The 19,192-nt window shown below is 35.3% G+C and overlaps 1 protein-coding gene across 5 annotated transcripts in view; it reads left to right on the top strand.

Annotated features, from left to right (window-relative positions):
• LOC129786400 (1-phosphatidylinositol 4,5-bisphosphate phosphodiesterase epsilon-1-like) overlaps positions 1–19,192 on the top strand; it is a 114,249-nt gene that overhangs the window by 74,728 nt on the left and 20,329 nt on the right. For all 5 annotated transcript variants that reach the window (XM_055821386.1, XM_055821385.1, XM_055821387.1 and 2 more), the window contains exons 7-8: positions 17,625–17,745; positions 18,201–18,512. In XM_055821386.1, coding sequence (XP_055677361.1) covers positions 17,625–17,745; positions 18,201–18,512 — 433 coding nt within the window. The remainder of the gene's footprint in view (positions 1–17,624; positions 17,746–18,200; positions 18,513–19,192) is intronic.

Raw genomic sequence — 19,192 nt, forward strand, 5'->3', positions numbered from 1 at the left:
AAAGGGAACCAAAAAAAAAGCTCCACGCGACGATGTTTTATACATATAACCAGCAAGAGTATACCTGAGCTGCAAATCACAGAGGGAACTTAGTGGGGGAAATTGAAGGAAAATTCTGATGGGTTTTTCACCCACTTTACACCACCCATTGCTCTCTGTGAGATCTCTGCAGGAACAAAGGTATAGACGGAAATCCATTTCTCCAGCATTTTGTGCTTAAATAAAGTGAATCCAACCACAGACAAAGAGTGGAGTCGAACGAGAGCCCTGAAGCACATTTTTAAAGGATTCTTTTTGCATTGAAAAATCGCGAAATTAAATCTTTTGTGTGCTCTTTTAAATTTTTCAAAATGTCCAACTTCAATTACTGCAACGGCTCTGGAAGTCACATACCTATAGAATCGTTGTAAGGGATAGACCAGAAACTGTGTTAAAATTATTACAAGCAATATGATGACTTCCGCATACAGCCGAAATTTGGGTGAAATGGAAAAATTACAAATAAAATTTCAGCCTTTGTCATTCCTTTGTACATTATCTTATTTTCCGTATGTGTCTCTGAATTTTCTTTTCTTATTACAATTTTCCTCCTTTACACCTGCTCTGGGGTTTTTCCCGTGGGGAATATTTTCAGAGTATCGAAGAATACTTTTTAGGCTCTTAAATTGGTATTTTATTGGGGTGTTCTTTTATTTTCACAATATCACCAGAGAAAGGTGTTGGCGTGAGGAAAAATTCAAGGGGAAATAATCAGATTTTTTTAAAAGATCTAAACTGGATTTAAATGAATGAGAAGAAAAGAAGCTGAATGAGGGAATGCCAGGCATATTGTTTGAAGAAATGCAAATAAAATAAATTATTTTAGACTGTCTTTTATTCAATCTAATTTTTATTGAAGAAAAATAAAAGGAAAGCTTTTTGTAGAAAGATATCTAAAAAAAAAAGCAAATAAAACTTTAAAGATTAATTTTTTATTTAACAAGCTCAAATTTTTTTCAACTACGTAAATTGTCAATTCTAAATAAAAAAAAAATAAATAAAAAGTTAATAAATTAAATACAATTAAAAAGTAATTCAAAGAAGCAAAGATCTAAGGTTATAAAGGAAAAGGAATAAAATTAACAACCCCTTTTTTCCACAAGAAGGAATTTTCCTTCTTGTGCTGATGAAATTCTCGGAAGAATCATTTAATCTTGAGTGCGATAAAAAATCTCGGGAATGCTTCCCCGCAGTTATGTGAATTATGCACTTAAAACAACATTATCTCTTCAGCTCTGCCATTGTCATTTAATGGTGACTAACATAAAAAATTAAATATACACGAGACCTTCTCCTCATTGAGGATTCTTCTTTTGCACTCTGAATTTTTTTTCTTCACTTAACTTTGGTGTGTGGGTGGCTAAATAATTTATATAGAAAATGAAATCCATCTAATGGGATTTAAAGTTATCTCCATGACGAATTAGATTTTGCCATTTTCACAATATGCTTGCCCAGGGAGTTGTGGGAAACGTGGCCTGTGGAAATTCCATCTCAATTTTTGTTTTATTTGACCGAAAAGAATACCGAGAGAATTGTTGATTTTCCAAGTAAAAGCCACTGCACGTTCCAACCCAAGAATTTTGACCTTCCTTTTGTCTTCTTCATTCTTCACGACATACTTTTGGTCTAAAATCCTACGTGCCTTCAACTATGCCCCACACTGGAGGAATGAAAGAAAGGCATTGAATGGAAGATAAAAGAAAGCCCCAAAATAGATTTTTCTTCAACGTAAATTAAGCGTTAAGTTCAAATAGGTTATTTTTAGAAATACACAAAGGGTAGATTAAAATCTAATTTTAAATTTAGACAAGAATACTAATTTTCTAAAGCACAAAAATTTACTACAAATTCCCATTCTTAGAAGGAATTCCATATTCTTTTCCCTTAAGTAAACCTATATCTATACATTAGATTTATTAAAGTGCATGATGATGTGCTAATCGCGTAATTTTATTACTTTCACACACGATTAAAACATTTACTTTGCTAACTAACTGAATACATTCTCCTGCACATCATATACCAGCTTTTATTTCAATATTCATGGGGTTGGTGGCAAAATGATGGCAAAAGTGGGATTTGTTTATTCGATTTAACCATTTGCATCCCTCTCTCTCTCTCAACATAGTGTCGTGTTGGTGTATTTTATTCATGCAGCATAATATATTGCTACAGAACAATAATTTCCTAAGGGAATAAATATTCAACAATGTACCTACCCGGCACTTAATAAATTTCGCTCAATTATCACAATTTTCCACTATATTAAATTTATTTATTATGCTTTTTAGTTCAGTACTATGACTGTGACTTTTATTAATTGTAAATGAATTTTATACTATCTATTTAAAAATAAATTTAAAAAAAATTCAAAATTCTTCTACGGTCTTTCTTTCCTTAAAGTTTCCTACATAATTTATGAGTATGTATTGAAATTAAATTAGCAATAGCTGAGAGATGAGGGATGACAATGTGAATTCATTCATTATTACCCACTAAGCTGTAGGGAGACTGAAACAAAAGGATTCCTTAATTATTTCAATTGAATCCGAAACAATTTTACATTGTAATTTGCATAGAAGAGACAAATTTTCTATGAGTGGGATGGTTAAAGTTATTGTTTCAAGAACTCTATACATATACGCTCAAATACATTATAGCGTGTATTTTGGATGGAATGGAAATCTTTTCAGAGATGGTGTGCCTGTCTGCAGAGCTCAATCAAGTGGTGCTCTCTTGTTGCTAAAGCTCCTTTTAGTTAAATTCGCATTTTCACCCATAAATGGGATGAATATTTTCGAGTATACCGCACAATGGGAGGCAAAGCTTTTACAACAAATATGGGTATATCCATACACACAAAATTCAACGTACATCATATCAGACGACGTGACTACATGTTCGCACGCAATTTATTTTCACAAAAGTGGCAGGAAGGGGATAAGAGTATGGGGATTAAACTATGGTGCAAAATACCCTTCTATATAGGCGGTAAAGTTGAAAACCGAAAGGAAGGTATGGAGGATGTTCTATTTTTCTCACACAAACCGTGTGAATTTGGGAGTGGGGGCAAGAGGCTTATACGGGGTGGAGAAAAGGAAGAAAGTGTGATTTGCAAAAGCTGCCGTGTCTTACCCAGCTACACAGATACAATACACAAGCTTGACTAGAAAGGGGTTCAGAAAGATTTTCACCTCATGTTTCATTTGGTTGAAGCAGCTTTTCCTGCCTCCGAAGAGCACACATATATATAGATTTTATAGTTGAAAAACCTATAAATTTTATGAGATTCAAATACGAAAAACCTTTATACATTATTTTTGCTCAACATCAGCAAATCGCGAGAAAGCTTTTAAAAATATTTTTAGGAGTTGTTTTCCGCATTTTTAGCACCTTTATTTATTAAATTTATTGTGTGTCGATAGCCGGGTTGAAAGCTACATGACATTTAGTCAATATATTATCTAGAATACATATAAATTGTATATGGTATTGTACTTTCACACGTACTATGTGTATGATAATGGACATTGAATTACGGCATTATCCAGCCTCATACATCATGGCATTTGATTCTCTTATTTATTTATCTATCTTTGACAATGCTAATTATGATTGATATTCCTGACAATGATTTAATCCAACAAACAATGCAGCTCCATATTTTGCTAATCTTGATAAATCAACTAGGTATGTTTTTACTCTATAGTTGACTCCATTGACTTGGTCAGGTGTATTAAGTACATAATCTATTCTTCAGGGGTTCTAAATTAATAAGATTATTAAGGAATATGCATTCAAAAGTCATTTGAAGCAATTCGAGGGTTGGAAAATATACTATACTAACTCATTTTTGTTGATTTTCAGGAGAGCGATTTGAAGTTTGAGATTTACATTGCTTCTTATGTAAAATTTTTTACAGTTTTCGCTGTAACTTTGTAGGGAACAAATATTCGAATTTGTCCTTTTGAGGGAAGATGAAGGACATCAAAAGCTATCGAAAAATGCGTTAAAAATATACTATACTAACTCGACTTAGTATAGTGTATTTTCCAACCCTCGAATTAGAAAAGGCATAAGTAAGGGAATTGTAATTGAAAACCAATAACGTAATTTGCTATCGATTTTAGAAAATAATTATCTTAAAGAATTTTTAATTTCATCAAAGTCTTATCTTGAATATAACTCGATGAAAATCTTTGTGGAAACATTTGAAAAAAAAATTAAAATAAATTGGCTTTGAAGAGATCTTCTTGTGGGGAAAGCTTTAGCATACCCGGAAAGATTTGTTTAGAGCTATAAATTCGTAAAACTATATAGTTAAAGCGCTCGTGTGGAAAATAAGACGTTGGCTGAGAGAGAAAATTGTGATCTCAATCCGATATGGGGTGACGAGGGGAAGCCAGCACCGTGTGTTTATTTTCCCATGAAATTCAACTGCCATTATTACGACCACCACCCCCGCTGGAGGTACTCGTGCCCGTTGTAAAGTAATCGCAAATGGTGGTGTCTTGCACAAGTGTAATTGAGCATATTTGATGGTGTAGTTCATGCAAATGGACGAAGGGACTCTCTTTATGGGTCATTTGTGTATCGAAAGACACAAGTCATTGCCTTCATCCCCTCATTGCAACCCCTACCCCGCCCTTCCTCACATTCATCGTTGTACCACCACGTGAATATCATTTGTAATATTGAGTTATGAATTATAAATATTTCACTTAGCAATGCACGTTTCCATCGTGGGGGACATAAGTTATAAATAGATAAGTTTTGTACATTGCAATGCAAAACCATATTGGTGCATCAAATGCAAAATATCGTTATTTATTATTCTATCCCACAATTGCCAAAGCATAGCGCTTTTGGTGTTTTCGCCCGTATTTCTGTTATATACATACAACTGTAGGTACTTTCGTCATGGAAGAAAAATCACTCTTTTCAGTTTGCAACCATTACACCCCCCCCCCCCCCCACCCGCGTTTTACCCGAAAAAACATGATGAATTTGGTAAGAAAGTTCTGATGACAGCGAAACGGATGGGATTTGAGCAAACTGAAGGAATTCTACGGAAAGTTAATCGAAAACTTTCTTACATCTCTAAATTAGGATTAACCGAAAACCACCTCTTCTCCTGGATGTAACAGTCGAACTATAAGCAAAATGCGAACAAATTTGTCTACAAACTTTTAAGCGAGGAATTCCACTGAATTTTTCTTTTACAAAATCTCACAAACTTATTCATTCTCATTGCAGGGGCATTAATTGACAGTTTAATTGATATTACTCGTTCACTGAATGTAGCACATTACATATATAGCAATATAGGTAGTATAACCAATAAAACGGCAGGGGGAAAAAGGAAGTTTTCCTCCGCAGCACTTTGAGAACTTTTAAGGAAGTGATTTTGTCAAGGCGTCGTAATAAAAAATGAATGATTCCCTATTGGTTGTCACTGACATACATACAACACTGGAATTGAATTCAATTGTGTGTCTCGTCTTTTTATGCGCCCATCTTATACATTTTATTATTATGTGTCAAGAACAATTTGAGAATGATTACATTTTCATTTTCTACCCATTTTCTCCGACATCTTGCGTCGTTGATGGAAAAGTTTGTGTGTGGGGGGGGAAATTTTAAGGGATCAACAGTACGGGGGGGGGGGGGTTGGTTTTGCGGGGTGAGAGTGTGGATGCTGAAAAGGTCGAATGTTTCAAATTGTGGTTAGAAAACCCACTTATGTATGCTCTTCATGTAACACCTCCATGTACTCATCAACACCTGCCTTCATATAGTTAATGCTATAAATTTTAAAAAGTATTTGGCGGCAGTTGTTTGGAGTCACGATGTCAGGGTATGAAGGGAAAGCATAAAAAACATGACATTTTTACTTCCTTCTTTGCTTTTAATCTTTCTGAAAGCCTTATAATTAACACCAAACTACACCACATATTTAAAAACTTTGTATACAAATCTTTTCATAAATTTTACATGAGTTAGTTTTTTGTTAAAAAAAAATATTGCAGAAGGATAAAAAGGATGGTCATTATCCGAGGACCTATATACATACATAAATATGTATATTTTCCGCATTTTCATTGACTTACTTTCCAAAGAAAATTATTATATTTTTCATAAATATTTTTTCTTTTAAAAAAAACCAACGAGAATTAAACATTATCACCTCAGAAAAAATATTCAAATGAGACAAATTTAAATTTTATCCTTTCATGATAAATTTTCTAACAAATTTTCTAGCCAAAGAAAAAATCATTTGGAAAACAAGACTTGTGAGTTGTTTTAGTTTGCTATAACACAAATGTGCTTCACACGCCTCTAATTTTTTCATCTCCTTGACAAACTTTTGTGAAAATGAAAAGTATGACAGTATAAAGTATATAAGGAAAGTTGTCTCATTTGCTTAAAGTTCAACAATATGAAAGTATTTAGGGAAATTTCTGCGCATTTCCAGTCGCGTGCACACATCATTTTCTCTTCATCAGTTCACTTCCCATCATGCTCCTTGTGCTGCTCTTACTTTTTTCTCGCTAAAAGCTCTCTCTGTCTATGGCTCATCCTCAGGCTGGTGTTTGGTGCTTTTTTTTCGAACGAAAAAAAATCAAGCATGAAAATAAAGTGCGTGGGTGGAGATGCAATCATACTTTATTCACGTAGAAAGTATACACGAAGTGGCGCGTAAGCATGGATAAATTTTTCCTGTGCGATGCTATATGGTGATAAAAGTATAAGAAGAAAAAAGAGGCAGCATATTGTACATATATCCAACATACATGGAGGAGTCATGAAATCATCAAGAGATATGAATTTTTCTTCTAAAAAAAAATAATTTCTATTTTATTTGTAAAGTGCCAACAAGTTTATTTGCACATTTTTTTTTTATTCTATAGCAGTGATATCATCTCAGGGTGGTGTACATTATAGCGGAATTGTATATGGAAATGTAGTCAAGTGCGTTGCGCTTCGACGACACAGTGGAAAACTCCCCCCGTTGAACGTGCCGTTGCGGAAAAAAGAAGAGAAGAAGTGTCTGAAAGCGAACTATTAAATTTTACGGGTTTCCATATAAATTGAATATATGAAACAGCTCTATAAATCATATAAATAAGCATGAATAAATTGTGCGACTCCGCGCCAAGATATTTCCATCCATAACACCCCCGCGTGGTGTAGCTTTTTCGCACACAGTGTGTGAGATAAATGTAGGTCGCGACAGTACTAATTTGAATTTTACTCAATTTGCCATCACAATGAAAAGTCTATTATGTAGCATGGCTTTTATTGCCATGGTGGCGTACCTTTCTTCAACATAAAATGGAACCATAACTTCGCGGGTTGTTGACTGTGTGAGCTTTTCTCACTTTATTGGCCAAATTCCCGCCCCTAACTTTTTTTGCGCCCCCGTGAAAACACCTTACAGACGGACACACCATGCTTAACCGTGTGAGTCCAACTGCTGATAAATATTATTTCAAGGGGTAGGTAGCAAAAAAAAATCACATTCCCCATCTTGCACACGGAAAATTCTGTTGAATTTGGTATATAGACCAGGTGGAGGTAAAGTGTTCAATATTTACTCAAGGAAATTAAAAGAATTTTCTCATCTGTTAAAACTATTTAAATTTAATCTGCTTTCTCAGAACACTTAATGGTTGAGAGAGAAAATTCATTTTATAGTTTTTTATATAGCGAAATTTTTATATTTTTTGTAGGTAATGAAAAAGATATAATACAAAGGAAAGTTTAATTAAGTTTGCAAATATTCATTTAGTCAGGTTTAATTATCTTCTGAAAAAAATTTCAACTGCTGGATATTGAAGGAAAGAAAAATGCGTAAAAAAAAAGTGAAAAATGAATGAAACTATGGTGGTAATTTGAATAGGAAATGTCAAATAATTCCAAACATAAATCGTCCAATATGAAGAAGGACGATGGAGCGTATGTGTGTTGAAAAGCCACCCCTAAAAAGCCCTTTCTCACCATTTATTGAGCCCCATAAGAAAACCCCGAAGGCCAAATCTACGTGAATCGATTATTTATTATGTTGGCTTGAGGTGTTTGAATTATATATCGGGATACTTTGAACTCCAGAGAGAAAGAGAGAGAGGAAGAAAGATGGTGTGGGTTAGGGTTTCAAAAGTAATAAGATATTCACACATCTTCCCCCGGGAACAATCCTCAATTGAGGGTCATCATTGGGGAAAACCCATATATACACACATTTTTGGCTTCCCCGGCCTGTGATTCATGAATCAGCCATTCGTCATAAATGGCGTAGCTCAACTAAGAAATCCTATCCTTCACTTTTCTCTTGGGAATTTCCCAATGAAGAGCACCACCTCTTACTTGCTCTTCACATACTCCACTTAATTCTTATCAAACTTTAATACTCAATGTGATCCCCCTGCCTCCTCCCCATACTCAATGCGTCAATCCATGAGTTTAGTATTAAATCATTTCTTATCGTTTGCTATATCTATATTGCAATTGTGGGTGTGCAAATAATCATAAATTTTAATAGTATTTTGATTTGATTACACAATCCTATGGGTTTATGCATTTATTTTATTGTTGTACTTCAAGCCCCTTTGCATTGGATTTATTCTCAATTACACAAGAATGGGATAGTTGTATGGTGGTGAACCTACATATTTATTGAAGGTATTATGTGTATGTAGAGCACAGAAAGGGGAGCGATGAGAGGTGGGGAATGGAATTAAAATTAATTGATTTCATTTTTTAATGATCCTTTTATTTTATTAAAGCTATTTTTTGCATAAGCGTGTTTAAAATTAATTTATCAATGAAGTTCATGATCATTTTTTATAACCTCTCTCGAAAGCTTTAATTGACTCAATTTTGTGGCAATTTTGAATAGTTTATTCTAGGAAGAATTATCTTTCTCAATGTTTTTTTTTTTTTTGAAAGAAAATTCATAAAGATTTTCCTGCAAAAGTTTGTGTGTAAATATTACATTTGGAAGAAATTTCAGCGGTTGAAAATCACAACTTGTGGGGTAAAATTTAAAAGCATGAATTCAAAACTCATTCAAGAAAGGAAATTTATGTACATTCATTCTCACAGCTCTATTCTCAACGGATAGAGATAAGTTTTCCCGCAACTTTCTTTCCGAAAATATCTCAAAATGATTCTGGGGAGAAGCATCAATGGATGTAAGGTGTTATACTATGCAATGTGCACCTATAGATATTTAAATGTGCACTACATACACAACTTTACAATATATAACGAAATATTTTATCAAAAGTTTTGTCCTCTGTCGTAGTGAAATTTCTCCTTGTGTTGAAAATAAAACTTTTATGATGGTACAATATTTATTTATAGAAAATAAAAATTCACTCCAATTTGCATTTATCAATGAAATTCAGAGGGTTATCCAATCAATACGGGAGAAATTTAAAATATCCAATACAAAGTTGCAAATTAGGTGAATGAAAAGAGGATTATCAAAACCATGTAGGGATATTTTAAATTCAACAAATTCAATTATATGATGAATGGGGGTTACGAGAAGAGGAATTCTCTATGAATTTTTTGTCAAGTTGATTTATTTTCAATTTATTTCCATTTTATTTACAGTGGTGTTCCACTTTAAATAATCAAAAATTCACGGAGAAATTTATTACAGTCGTGCCTTGGCATAAGATAGTTTTGGATATACTACTCTCGCGTATTGAAAATAATGAGTGTGAAGAGTACATCCTAGACTATCTTATGCCAAGGCACGACTGTAATTTAAAAGAAGTAGTTGATAGAGAAGAGAAACGTTTATTGTTGTCTAAAAAAAGAAAATGAAAGATTGTAATACCTACATTGTAAAAGCTCAAAATATGCTTTGTAGGTACAGAGTTGATTTTTCAGTATTATGCAGAAAAAAATGTATCAAAACGTGCGTAAATAATTTTATATTTTAAAAGGTGAAATACCATGGAAGTTTTTTTTACTTCATGGTGTAGTAAAGTGGAGGTATTCTTTACATAACCATTTTTTGTGATATTGATAAACTTTCTGTTCAAATTGACACCATATATACAATCATTTTTCAACTTTTATACGTTTATTGTAGCTTCAGAATTGTATCTGTGTTGATTTTTTTGGCCAAACTGAAAAATGTTGACACAAAAACCGCAGCAAAGAGAAAAAAAGGAGATAAAAAGGATTTTTTACATACATACATATGGTACATAGTGATGAACTTTTCTCTTTTGTCTCTCCCAGCCAGTTGGGTAAAGTCATAAATTAAAAATACGCAAAAGAAGTGGATATATCATACCATTCAGGCATTATATGCATCACATTTTTTTTTAGTTTTTGTATTCTTTCACCTTCCACCTGTAAAAACCTCAAAGTTGAGCTTTTCTGTGTGAATTTTGTCGCCTTTTGTGGTGTTTAATGACCTTCAACTCCATACATCATCCACATGCTTTGCAGCGAAAGCTACCCGAGAAGAATTGAGAAGAGAAACTTTTAATTCTCAAACTTAAACACTTTTTCAGTTGAATTGTTGCGAATGATTCTGTAAAGAGGAAAACTTTTATATATAACCAAACCTGAAAGCTCATCTTCACTTTCAATCCCACACACATACTCTTTTCTTTCTTTTTCTTTTTGGGAAATTGATAAAAGTTTGTCTGAAATACACGCAATTTTACACTGAATCACGGAAGACGACAGTTGTGCTGTTTCATCACACACAACCACATACCCCCCACACACAACATTAACGTGATTTATTTGTGCAATTAATGAGAAATTGGTCTAATTAATGGAGCTCATCAATTAGTCAATAGAAGGCAATATAAACACTTTCACTCTATTCAATCTGATTAAATGAGACATGCAAAAATTATGTTGCAGACAGATATATTTTTTGGTGGACTGAATTAAGTTTGCTTAAGTGGCAATTTGAAGATTTAATACCGCTTAATTGTAAACGTTGGTCGATATAATTTTTTTTTTACATAAATAAATATTTAATTCTAGGGCAGTGCCCTTGTCTCGAGACTTTTTTCCCCACAAAAAGAGAATATCCCTATCTCTGCAAAAAATTATATACCATTGCGCTCGTAATTACGTCATTTTTAATAAAACGAAACGAGCGACCTTTTCATATTAACACATTCCAAAATGCTTTGAATGTTTCCTAAAATATTTTATTGCAGTCATGTAATTTCAGACAGATAATTTTTTTGAGAATGTTTTAATTGTTATTTTTATTTTCATTCTGTTTTCCTTAATTACATTGCAATGCAAAGCTTATTTGTTAATGAAAGTTTCTGGGAAAATGCATATAGCTTAGCTTTGCCCTTTGACATTAATATTATATGCGTAAGACCACGCATAGGATTCTGATTGCCAGTCAATAAGTTCAATTTAACACTTCAATCAGTTGAATGATTTATGTAAATTCTATAATGACATGAAAAGCTCGTCGTGGAATGACGTGAAAAGCTCATCATTTCATCATACATATCCTTGTTTAACGGAAGCCACACCCACATGGTGCTAACAATACAAGGCTTGATTGATTCTTTTATCATTTTTTCGTATATAGTTCATACTTGAATCAACAAGCAATCGAGGGCAATATTCTTTTAAATTTAGGCAGCAAAGTATTTTGCAAAAGCATAAAAAAGGGAAAACTTCTAGGATAAGAATATGACTAAATATAATTTCAATAAAAAAAATCTTTGAGACCTTTCCAGGGAGGGTGGAACGACACATTACTCGTGATTACACGAAACTTTTGCACACAAGGCAACTCAAGTGCCACTGAGTGATATGTTCAACGACCTAATAATCTTCTTTTATGGCAAGCTATAAGGTGGTCAGTTGGTGATGATGATAAAATCTTCCTTTTTCCATTACACCCTCTCACATACACACACACGTACATTCCGCGTATAAATTGCAAAATGGACAGAGAGGGTACATTAAATACTTTTCATATCTCCTCTGGGGTGCCCAGGAAACTCCATGTGCACGCGATTGTCCATTACATAAATTAGAAAATGGTTAAGAGTGAGTGAATTTTAATCCACCACCCCGTCACTTCCATCACACCGGGAGTGACGTCGTGAGCAAATAAGCTCTGTGCACAGTAAGGCACTCAAGCGGCAGCTTTTGCTGAAAACTCCCCGTAAATTTGTGGCTATTTTGCATAAAACTCCCACCTCCACAAATTTTCCATCCAGCAGCAAAAGCCTAAATTGTGAAGTGGTGGCTTTTCACTGTGAAAAATAACAATTTATCCGTGTGGCTTTTGTTCAATTTTCCTCGTGGCTTTAACAGCCATACCACCGTGTACCATCCTCCATATTGAGTTGAGTGGTTGTACGACACCATTCGCACAAGGATACGGAGGAGGACTTTCTCGTTTGGATGAGTAAAACTCCGCACAAGTGACTCAAAAAAAAAGTCTATAAAATAGAAGGAGTCGTTAAAGTGAAACAGACTCTGGCATCCAGAGCACACATAAAGCTGGACAATTCTCTTCCGTTTGGTGGTGCACGATTAAAAAGCTCTCGGGGTAATCGCTCGACAGTGACAACATCAAATTCCGCACCCGGAAATCATATAAAGTTGCTATTTCCGTCTTTTGCCCGTAGAAGAGTGTCCCAAGACAAAGTTTTTTATGTAGTCTTATCATTTTTTTTCCATACAAAAAAAAATGTCCCTAAAACCTATAACGACTCTCGGGATCAAAATGTCTCAAAATCGATTTCCTTTCCAGCTTTTGCCAATCAAACATTGACCCAGAAGGAGCTTTTTTTTTACTTTTATCGCAGTTAACACTTTCAAGATACGCCATGGCTAACAAAAAAAAAACGAAATACAATTTTTATGTGAATTTTTTTCGTGGGCAAAGAATCCACCCCCGCGCGACTAAAATAATAAACCTTTTATGATGATTCACAAAACCCTTGTTGGAATATGGGGCGGAATGGTCTGTAGAATAAATATTTCTCTCCTAATTCAATTGAGAGGAGAATACCAAAAAAAATCGGTCTGGAAATTGTTTTGCTACCAAATTGGTATTATTTTCATTAATTCTTTGGGATTTGTACGTTGAACACAATCAAACATCTCACTCATTGTTCACAAATGAAAAAAAATTTAAACAAACTCTAAAGACAAATAGAAAAATAATTTGCTATTTTCATCTATCATCGAGACTTTGAATAAATAAGACATTAATTTGAGGGAATGAGAAAATATAATTTTTGGTGGGGATTTGAAAATTTAAATTAACTAGGAAAATTTTCGCGTGATTCTTGTCGTGTAAATATTTATTTGATTTATTCACCAACACCATCTTAGTGCCATTCTAAAATTAATAATAAATTTGGCCTCTTGCACGAGAGCAGGGCAATTAAATTTCATTTCAAGTTAATAAAATTTTATAAATAAACCCAATAAATTCCATTCAAGCTAATTAGATGTATTATAAATGTTTTATTCAAACATTTCAAACGTTACAAAATGATCTTGTAAAAATATATAAAATAAAACTAAATTATCATTTAACCTTTGCAAAATTTTATCCAAAAATCAGCCCTTAAATGGAAATTGTGGAAATGGTTTTTCTCTGTGGTGTGTGTGTGTGCCGAACCAATAAAAAGTAATGAACTTTTGTTTTCACGAAATTCAAGAGAATTCTAATTGAATTTCTATGTTGAGCCCGAATTACCCGGAGATGGTTCATGAATAAATGGAATTCATTCGCTTGTAATGTGTCTGGAGGGGCGAGAAAATATATTTAAAATAGAATTCTCAATGGAATACCTGATAAACAGAACAATCTACAAATCACAGACAAAATTTCAATAATTTTGTGCCTTAGCCCAGGGAAAAAATCAATACAATATCATGAATAATTCAAATGCATTTTGTACATCCTCAAACAAACCTAAAAAAAAAGAACAAAAGTAAATGTATATAGGTGTGTGATTGGAGCTTTGAATTTTTATATTATTAACATGAAAAAAATTATTACACAAAGTCTGCATTTTATTTTACATAAATTCTATGCTTTGATGCAATGTTGTGGGTTTTAGGAGCGGAAAAATGTCTTTAATTTTTTATACAAATAAAAAGAGAGGGAAAGTTGAAAATGTGTTGGAATACATTCCACCTCGGATTATAACAGTTGGGTTAATTTAGGTGAAACTCTAGACTTTTTCTGCCGTTAAGCATTGAGCATAAATGTTCTATGAATTGGAAACTTTCGCACCAGTGCGAAAACTATATACTACTCACACATTTTGTGAAAAGGATGAAAATGTCAGCTGATGTTTTTCCCTGTCCACCCCTTGAATCCTTTTCTCGCCATATTCTACCTTTTTTTATACACGAAGGATTTAGATGCTGAGGACGATCAAAAGGAATTCTAATAAAATCTCTACTCTATCGAGCATGAATTCATATTTGCAGTTTTTTTTAGTCCTCCCGTAAGGATTGGTTAGAAAAGCTCTCTGTATATGGGTTTAACCATTTTAGCTCTCTCCTGTCCTATACACTGTCACAGTGCTACTTTATGGAAAAACTCTATGAGCTCTGTGAGGCTTGATGAAAAGCATGGAAGGAGATGGGATGACAAAAAGTAGAGGATAGAGGGATAAAAGCGATTTTATTGTTGAATGAAGCACAAAATTCTCTTGATTAGCCACAACCAAAGGCTCCCTAATCGAATAATTTGGTCCTTGTGGTTCTGAGCTACGGGATATCCGCACTCCTGTGAGAATTTAATCCTCTCTTGGGCGTAGAGAAATAAAATCAATTTGGGGTTAAAATAAAATAACGGCGGAGGAGTGTGTGGTGGTCAATTAAGACGATGAATAAGAGGTTTCCCTTGAGCTCAATTTAGCATTGTCAATATTGACACCAATGAACCAACACCATCGATTTTATATGTTACGAAATTATTCAGGCATTTCCAATAGATGCCGCAGAGCGATTTCCTCCACTCCTTCGCATAACACACCACCAAATGATTCCACTTCCACACCACAAAATGCCTGTCTCTTCTCATGTATCCTTCCGGGTTGGGTTTTGTGGGTAAAAACCAAAAGGAAGACACGCAAATGCGCCACAATTACGCTGATTACCGATCACTTTGTGATGAAGCAGAAACATTAGCGCCCCTACTATTCCGCACCACCTAAATCACCATTACAACACCCAACTATTGCCATTGGCGGATGAAGCAACAATGCCATAACATACAAATTACTTAGTAATTCAATTTATGATGAAGCGTAGAAGGAAAGAAATTCAAAGTATGTATATATGTTGGAGGAGCCTGAATGACTAAGCAATGGACATCGTGTATCATGGTCACGAGTAGGGGTTTCTTTCGGCCTCCAGCAGCATAAGACAGTTGTAGGCCGGCGGAAACTACTTGCTCGAGATTGTGAATCATCTACAGACTCTAATCGCATGGAGAAGGGACGAAATTGAGCGCTGCTGAACAAGTTTTGGTAAGATGGTGTGGAGCTTTTGCGTATGCTATGAGGGAAATTTAATAAAAAAAAATTTCTAATATTTCCTACAAAAAATCAAGGAGCTTTTTAACTATTTTTGAGTGGATCAAAAAACTTTTTTATAAGTAAATCAAAAAGTCTCAAGAAAACAAATTAGATCGCAAAGAATTTAGGCAAATTTTTAAATATGTACTTTCTCTTTATTTTATTTTTTGCTTCTTATATTACAGATATACTTCTAGAAAAGAAAACAAAGAATTTGTTATTCAGGAAAATAGTCAGAAAGATCTCTGAAGAGAAAAAATACCAAAAATCTTTTAACAAACGAATTATAAGAAAAGAAAAGAAAAGATTTTTATCAGAATCAACCCCATTCTTAAAACTCATCAAATACACGTGGATTTGATTTTGAACCCTCTAATCTCTTTGTAGACGATTAATTCCAATACTCCTTCTCCCAGAGAAGCATACACGATATTGAATAAGAAGAGAACTCCACTACATAAATAATGCAATTAAATACCTATTAAATGGCATATCGTGAGAGCATATCTGATTTATTTTTATCGCAATACTCTCCTTCCCTTCTCGTCTCCTCAACCGCAAAAGTACTATTCCAAAAATAAATGTACATTTTATTAGTAACACGACAATAGTGGGCCACACTTTAACGACATGCTCGTCATTCGGAAAAATGCCTCAAGAAAAAAAATATGAGCAGCATGCAGAGAGTGGGAAATTGTTTTCCATTGTGTTACCAAGACCCCATACAGCGGGGGTGGTGGTCGAAATGGAGCCCAGAGAATGATGTATGTAATATGCCGAAGTTTACTGAACTTCTTGGGGGGTGATTTGTGCGTGGGGGTGGTATTTGATCTAGATTAAAACATTGTGTCGTCAAATTTCTAATACCACTTATCCTACAAATATTATTTTATTTTCCTTCTTTTCCTTCCCCCACCGCGCGTGAATCTCGTCAAATCGATGGGAATTTGAATAAATATTTTGAAAGACAACTTTCTTGAAGGTTTTTTCACGTCGATTTCTTCGCTGTGAACCTCAACATCAGTGTGTTCTCCTTCACTACACAAAATCGAGGTTACGCATAAAAATTGATTGCATATCATGAGATTAGTCTCAATAATAAATATGGATGATTGGAGACAATGTAAGAGTTTTCTCCGCATCATTCTATTGTTCCCGCGAGAGAGAAGAATCGCGCGTTGCGGGAGGGAATCTCAATCAATAAATTCACCTAAAGACTCAATTGGATCTGCCTCTATCTTAATATGATTCAATCAAGTCACACTCATCCATACACATAACTTGCGACGATGCCTGAAATGCTGCCCTGGGCATGGGGTGAATGATTCTCAAAGTCAAAGTCGAATGAAATTGAATTATTCGTTATATCAGCAAACGAAATTGCGTTTGAAATGTAATTATGGATGCGAGGCAGCACAAATATAACGATGAAGATATTGTGACTCCACATTGCTGGGCGGTGGTGTGAAAGAATAGAGAAAACATTGAGTATTGTGGCTAAGTTTAGGGGGCCCCCTGTGTCTGTGCCCCATTCCACCCACAATCGCACACCATTCAACCCAAAAAAAAAAAACTTTTGGACGCCCAGGAACAAATGGTTGCGACGAAGAAGCGAAAATTTATTTTTATTCTTCCTGTCGACAAAATGAGATCGTCTGGAGTGATTAGAGAAGCGAGAGAATGGTTATGAAAATATGATATTCTATATAGAGCTCCCCCCGCCCCAATACTCACCTCTCGTTGTGGGTCGATGCCACTGTGGTGCTCTCCATTATATGTATATTCTATGGCTCCACTGGTGGAGTCTTCTGCCAACTAACAAGAGATATTGTTGCGTATATTTTTATGGCATTATCAACCCAACCCCTCTCATCCCTTTTTGAGAAAAGTACGTACAGGCACACAACAAAGGCGTATTCAATGATCAGTATACTCATCTATCTTATTATGGAGGACTTTCCGTGCGACCATTATATTGAAAGCAATCGCTTTTTTTTCCTCCTTTCCTTCCAGATCCATTAAACCGAAACACTTCTGGTCATCGAGCGTGGAAAAAGGAAAGAACCCCGTGCTGGACTTCCTGTCGGCTGCTCTTGAATCTGTCGAATACGAAAGGGCTTTAGCAAGGGGTTTGGTGAGTTATTTGACAATATCTTCTCTCAATCTATGTAATGTTTAGTCAGCTAAAATCCACAAAATTATGTTCTTCAATAAAAAAAAAGTATGAGATTGATTAAAAAAGTTTTAATTTTGCGGATTAAATATGACTCTGCATAAATATGATTAATGCTTTTTTTTTCTTTATAATTTTGGGTGGACATTTGTAGGGCAATATATATATATTTTTTGAAGACAAAAGTCCACCCTCTGTGTAAATGTTTCAGATTGGAAGCATTAAGTCAATTAAATCCATAAGACACGAAAAGAAAAGTCGGGAAAAGTAGGAAATCTTATTTAATGGGAAAGCATGTCCGAATAATCAACTTCCCATCCAATATAAGTGATAGGCTATCACGTAAATGAGTGTATGTGTATGCTTAAATCGATGGGAATTTCCACTAATGATGTTGGCAAATATAATTCCCACAGGCTATGCCGGAATGTCGCGTGATTCCGTGCTTCAAGGCGTTCCTTGCTGAACTGAAGGAGATAATGTCAACAGGTTTCCCCGTGGTACCGCCACACTCCTCGTGCGTTCCACCCCAAGTGGCCACCGACCCCATTGAGATCGATTTCGAGCGAGTGGGGCGCAACAGTACCGCGCCCATGGCCACAACGATCAGCATCAGCACCGTGGACATTGTGAACCGGGGCGTCCAGACTGGCTCGATGCGCAGTCCCCAGGAACAGAGGCGAGAAGTATCCACGGCGACTGGTGGCAAGTGCCCTCAGCGGAAGGTGGTGAGTTTTAATTGTGTATACACCACAATCATCCCCCTGTTGTAGGCTCTTTTATGCGAGAAGGGAATGGTTTCGCACAAGGGTTTGTCTGAGAGTGTGGGTGGAAGAATAGACCGGATGGGGGTGAGAAACTGAAGTAGGGTGGCGGCATTCAAACATTTCTCGCGCGCCATATCCTCTCGCACACAGCACCCTCCCACCACCCATCGACCCCATGACACCGTGGCATTTACCATGTAGCATTGCTCCCATGCTACCGCACCCAGGAAGGAGTGGGTGGGTGAATCAATATGCGAATGTATGAAGAGGGCGTCCCCCAAGGGTAGGTAGGTACTCTATACTACACAATACCACGCACACGGGGTGATTTAAAATTATTGTACTGAGAGGTAGATTCTGACAGGGATGACAGGGAGACTTTTCAATATTCGGGCACATCTCCATATGTGGCGGGGAAAGTGTCATGCCGAGAAGCTCCGCAGGCGAAATCCTGAGAGGCGCCCAGCACTTGAACGTGATAGAGGTGTCCTGTCAACCCCCGAATAATGCTACTGAAATTTATTCATGTCAATTGTTTGCTTGTTGGGTTCGTTTTTCCCAACAACTCCACACCACATTCCCATTATGCTGTCTCTCACTATATTTCAAGTAATCATTTTGCTATCTCTTCCACTGCTGGT

Source organism: Lutzomyia longipalpis, chromosome 1 (assembly GCF_024334085.1).
Source record: "Lutzomyia longipalpis isolate SR_M1_2022 chromosome 1, ASM2433408v1".
Taxonomy (NCBI): domain Eukaryota; kingdom Metazoa; phylum Arthropoda; class Insecta; order Diptera; family Psychodidae; genus Lutzomyia; species Lutzomyia longipalpis.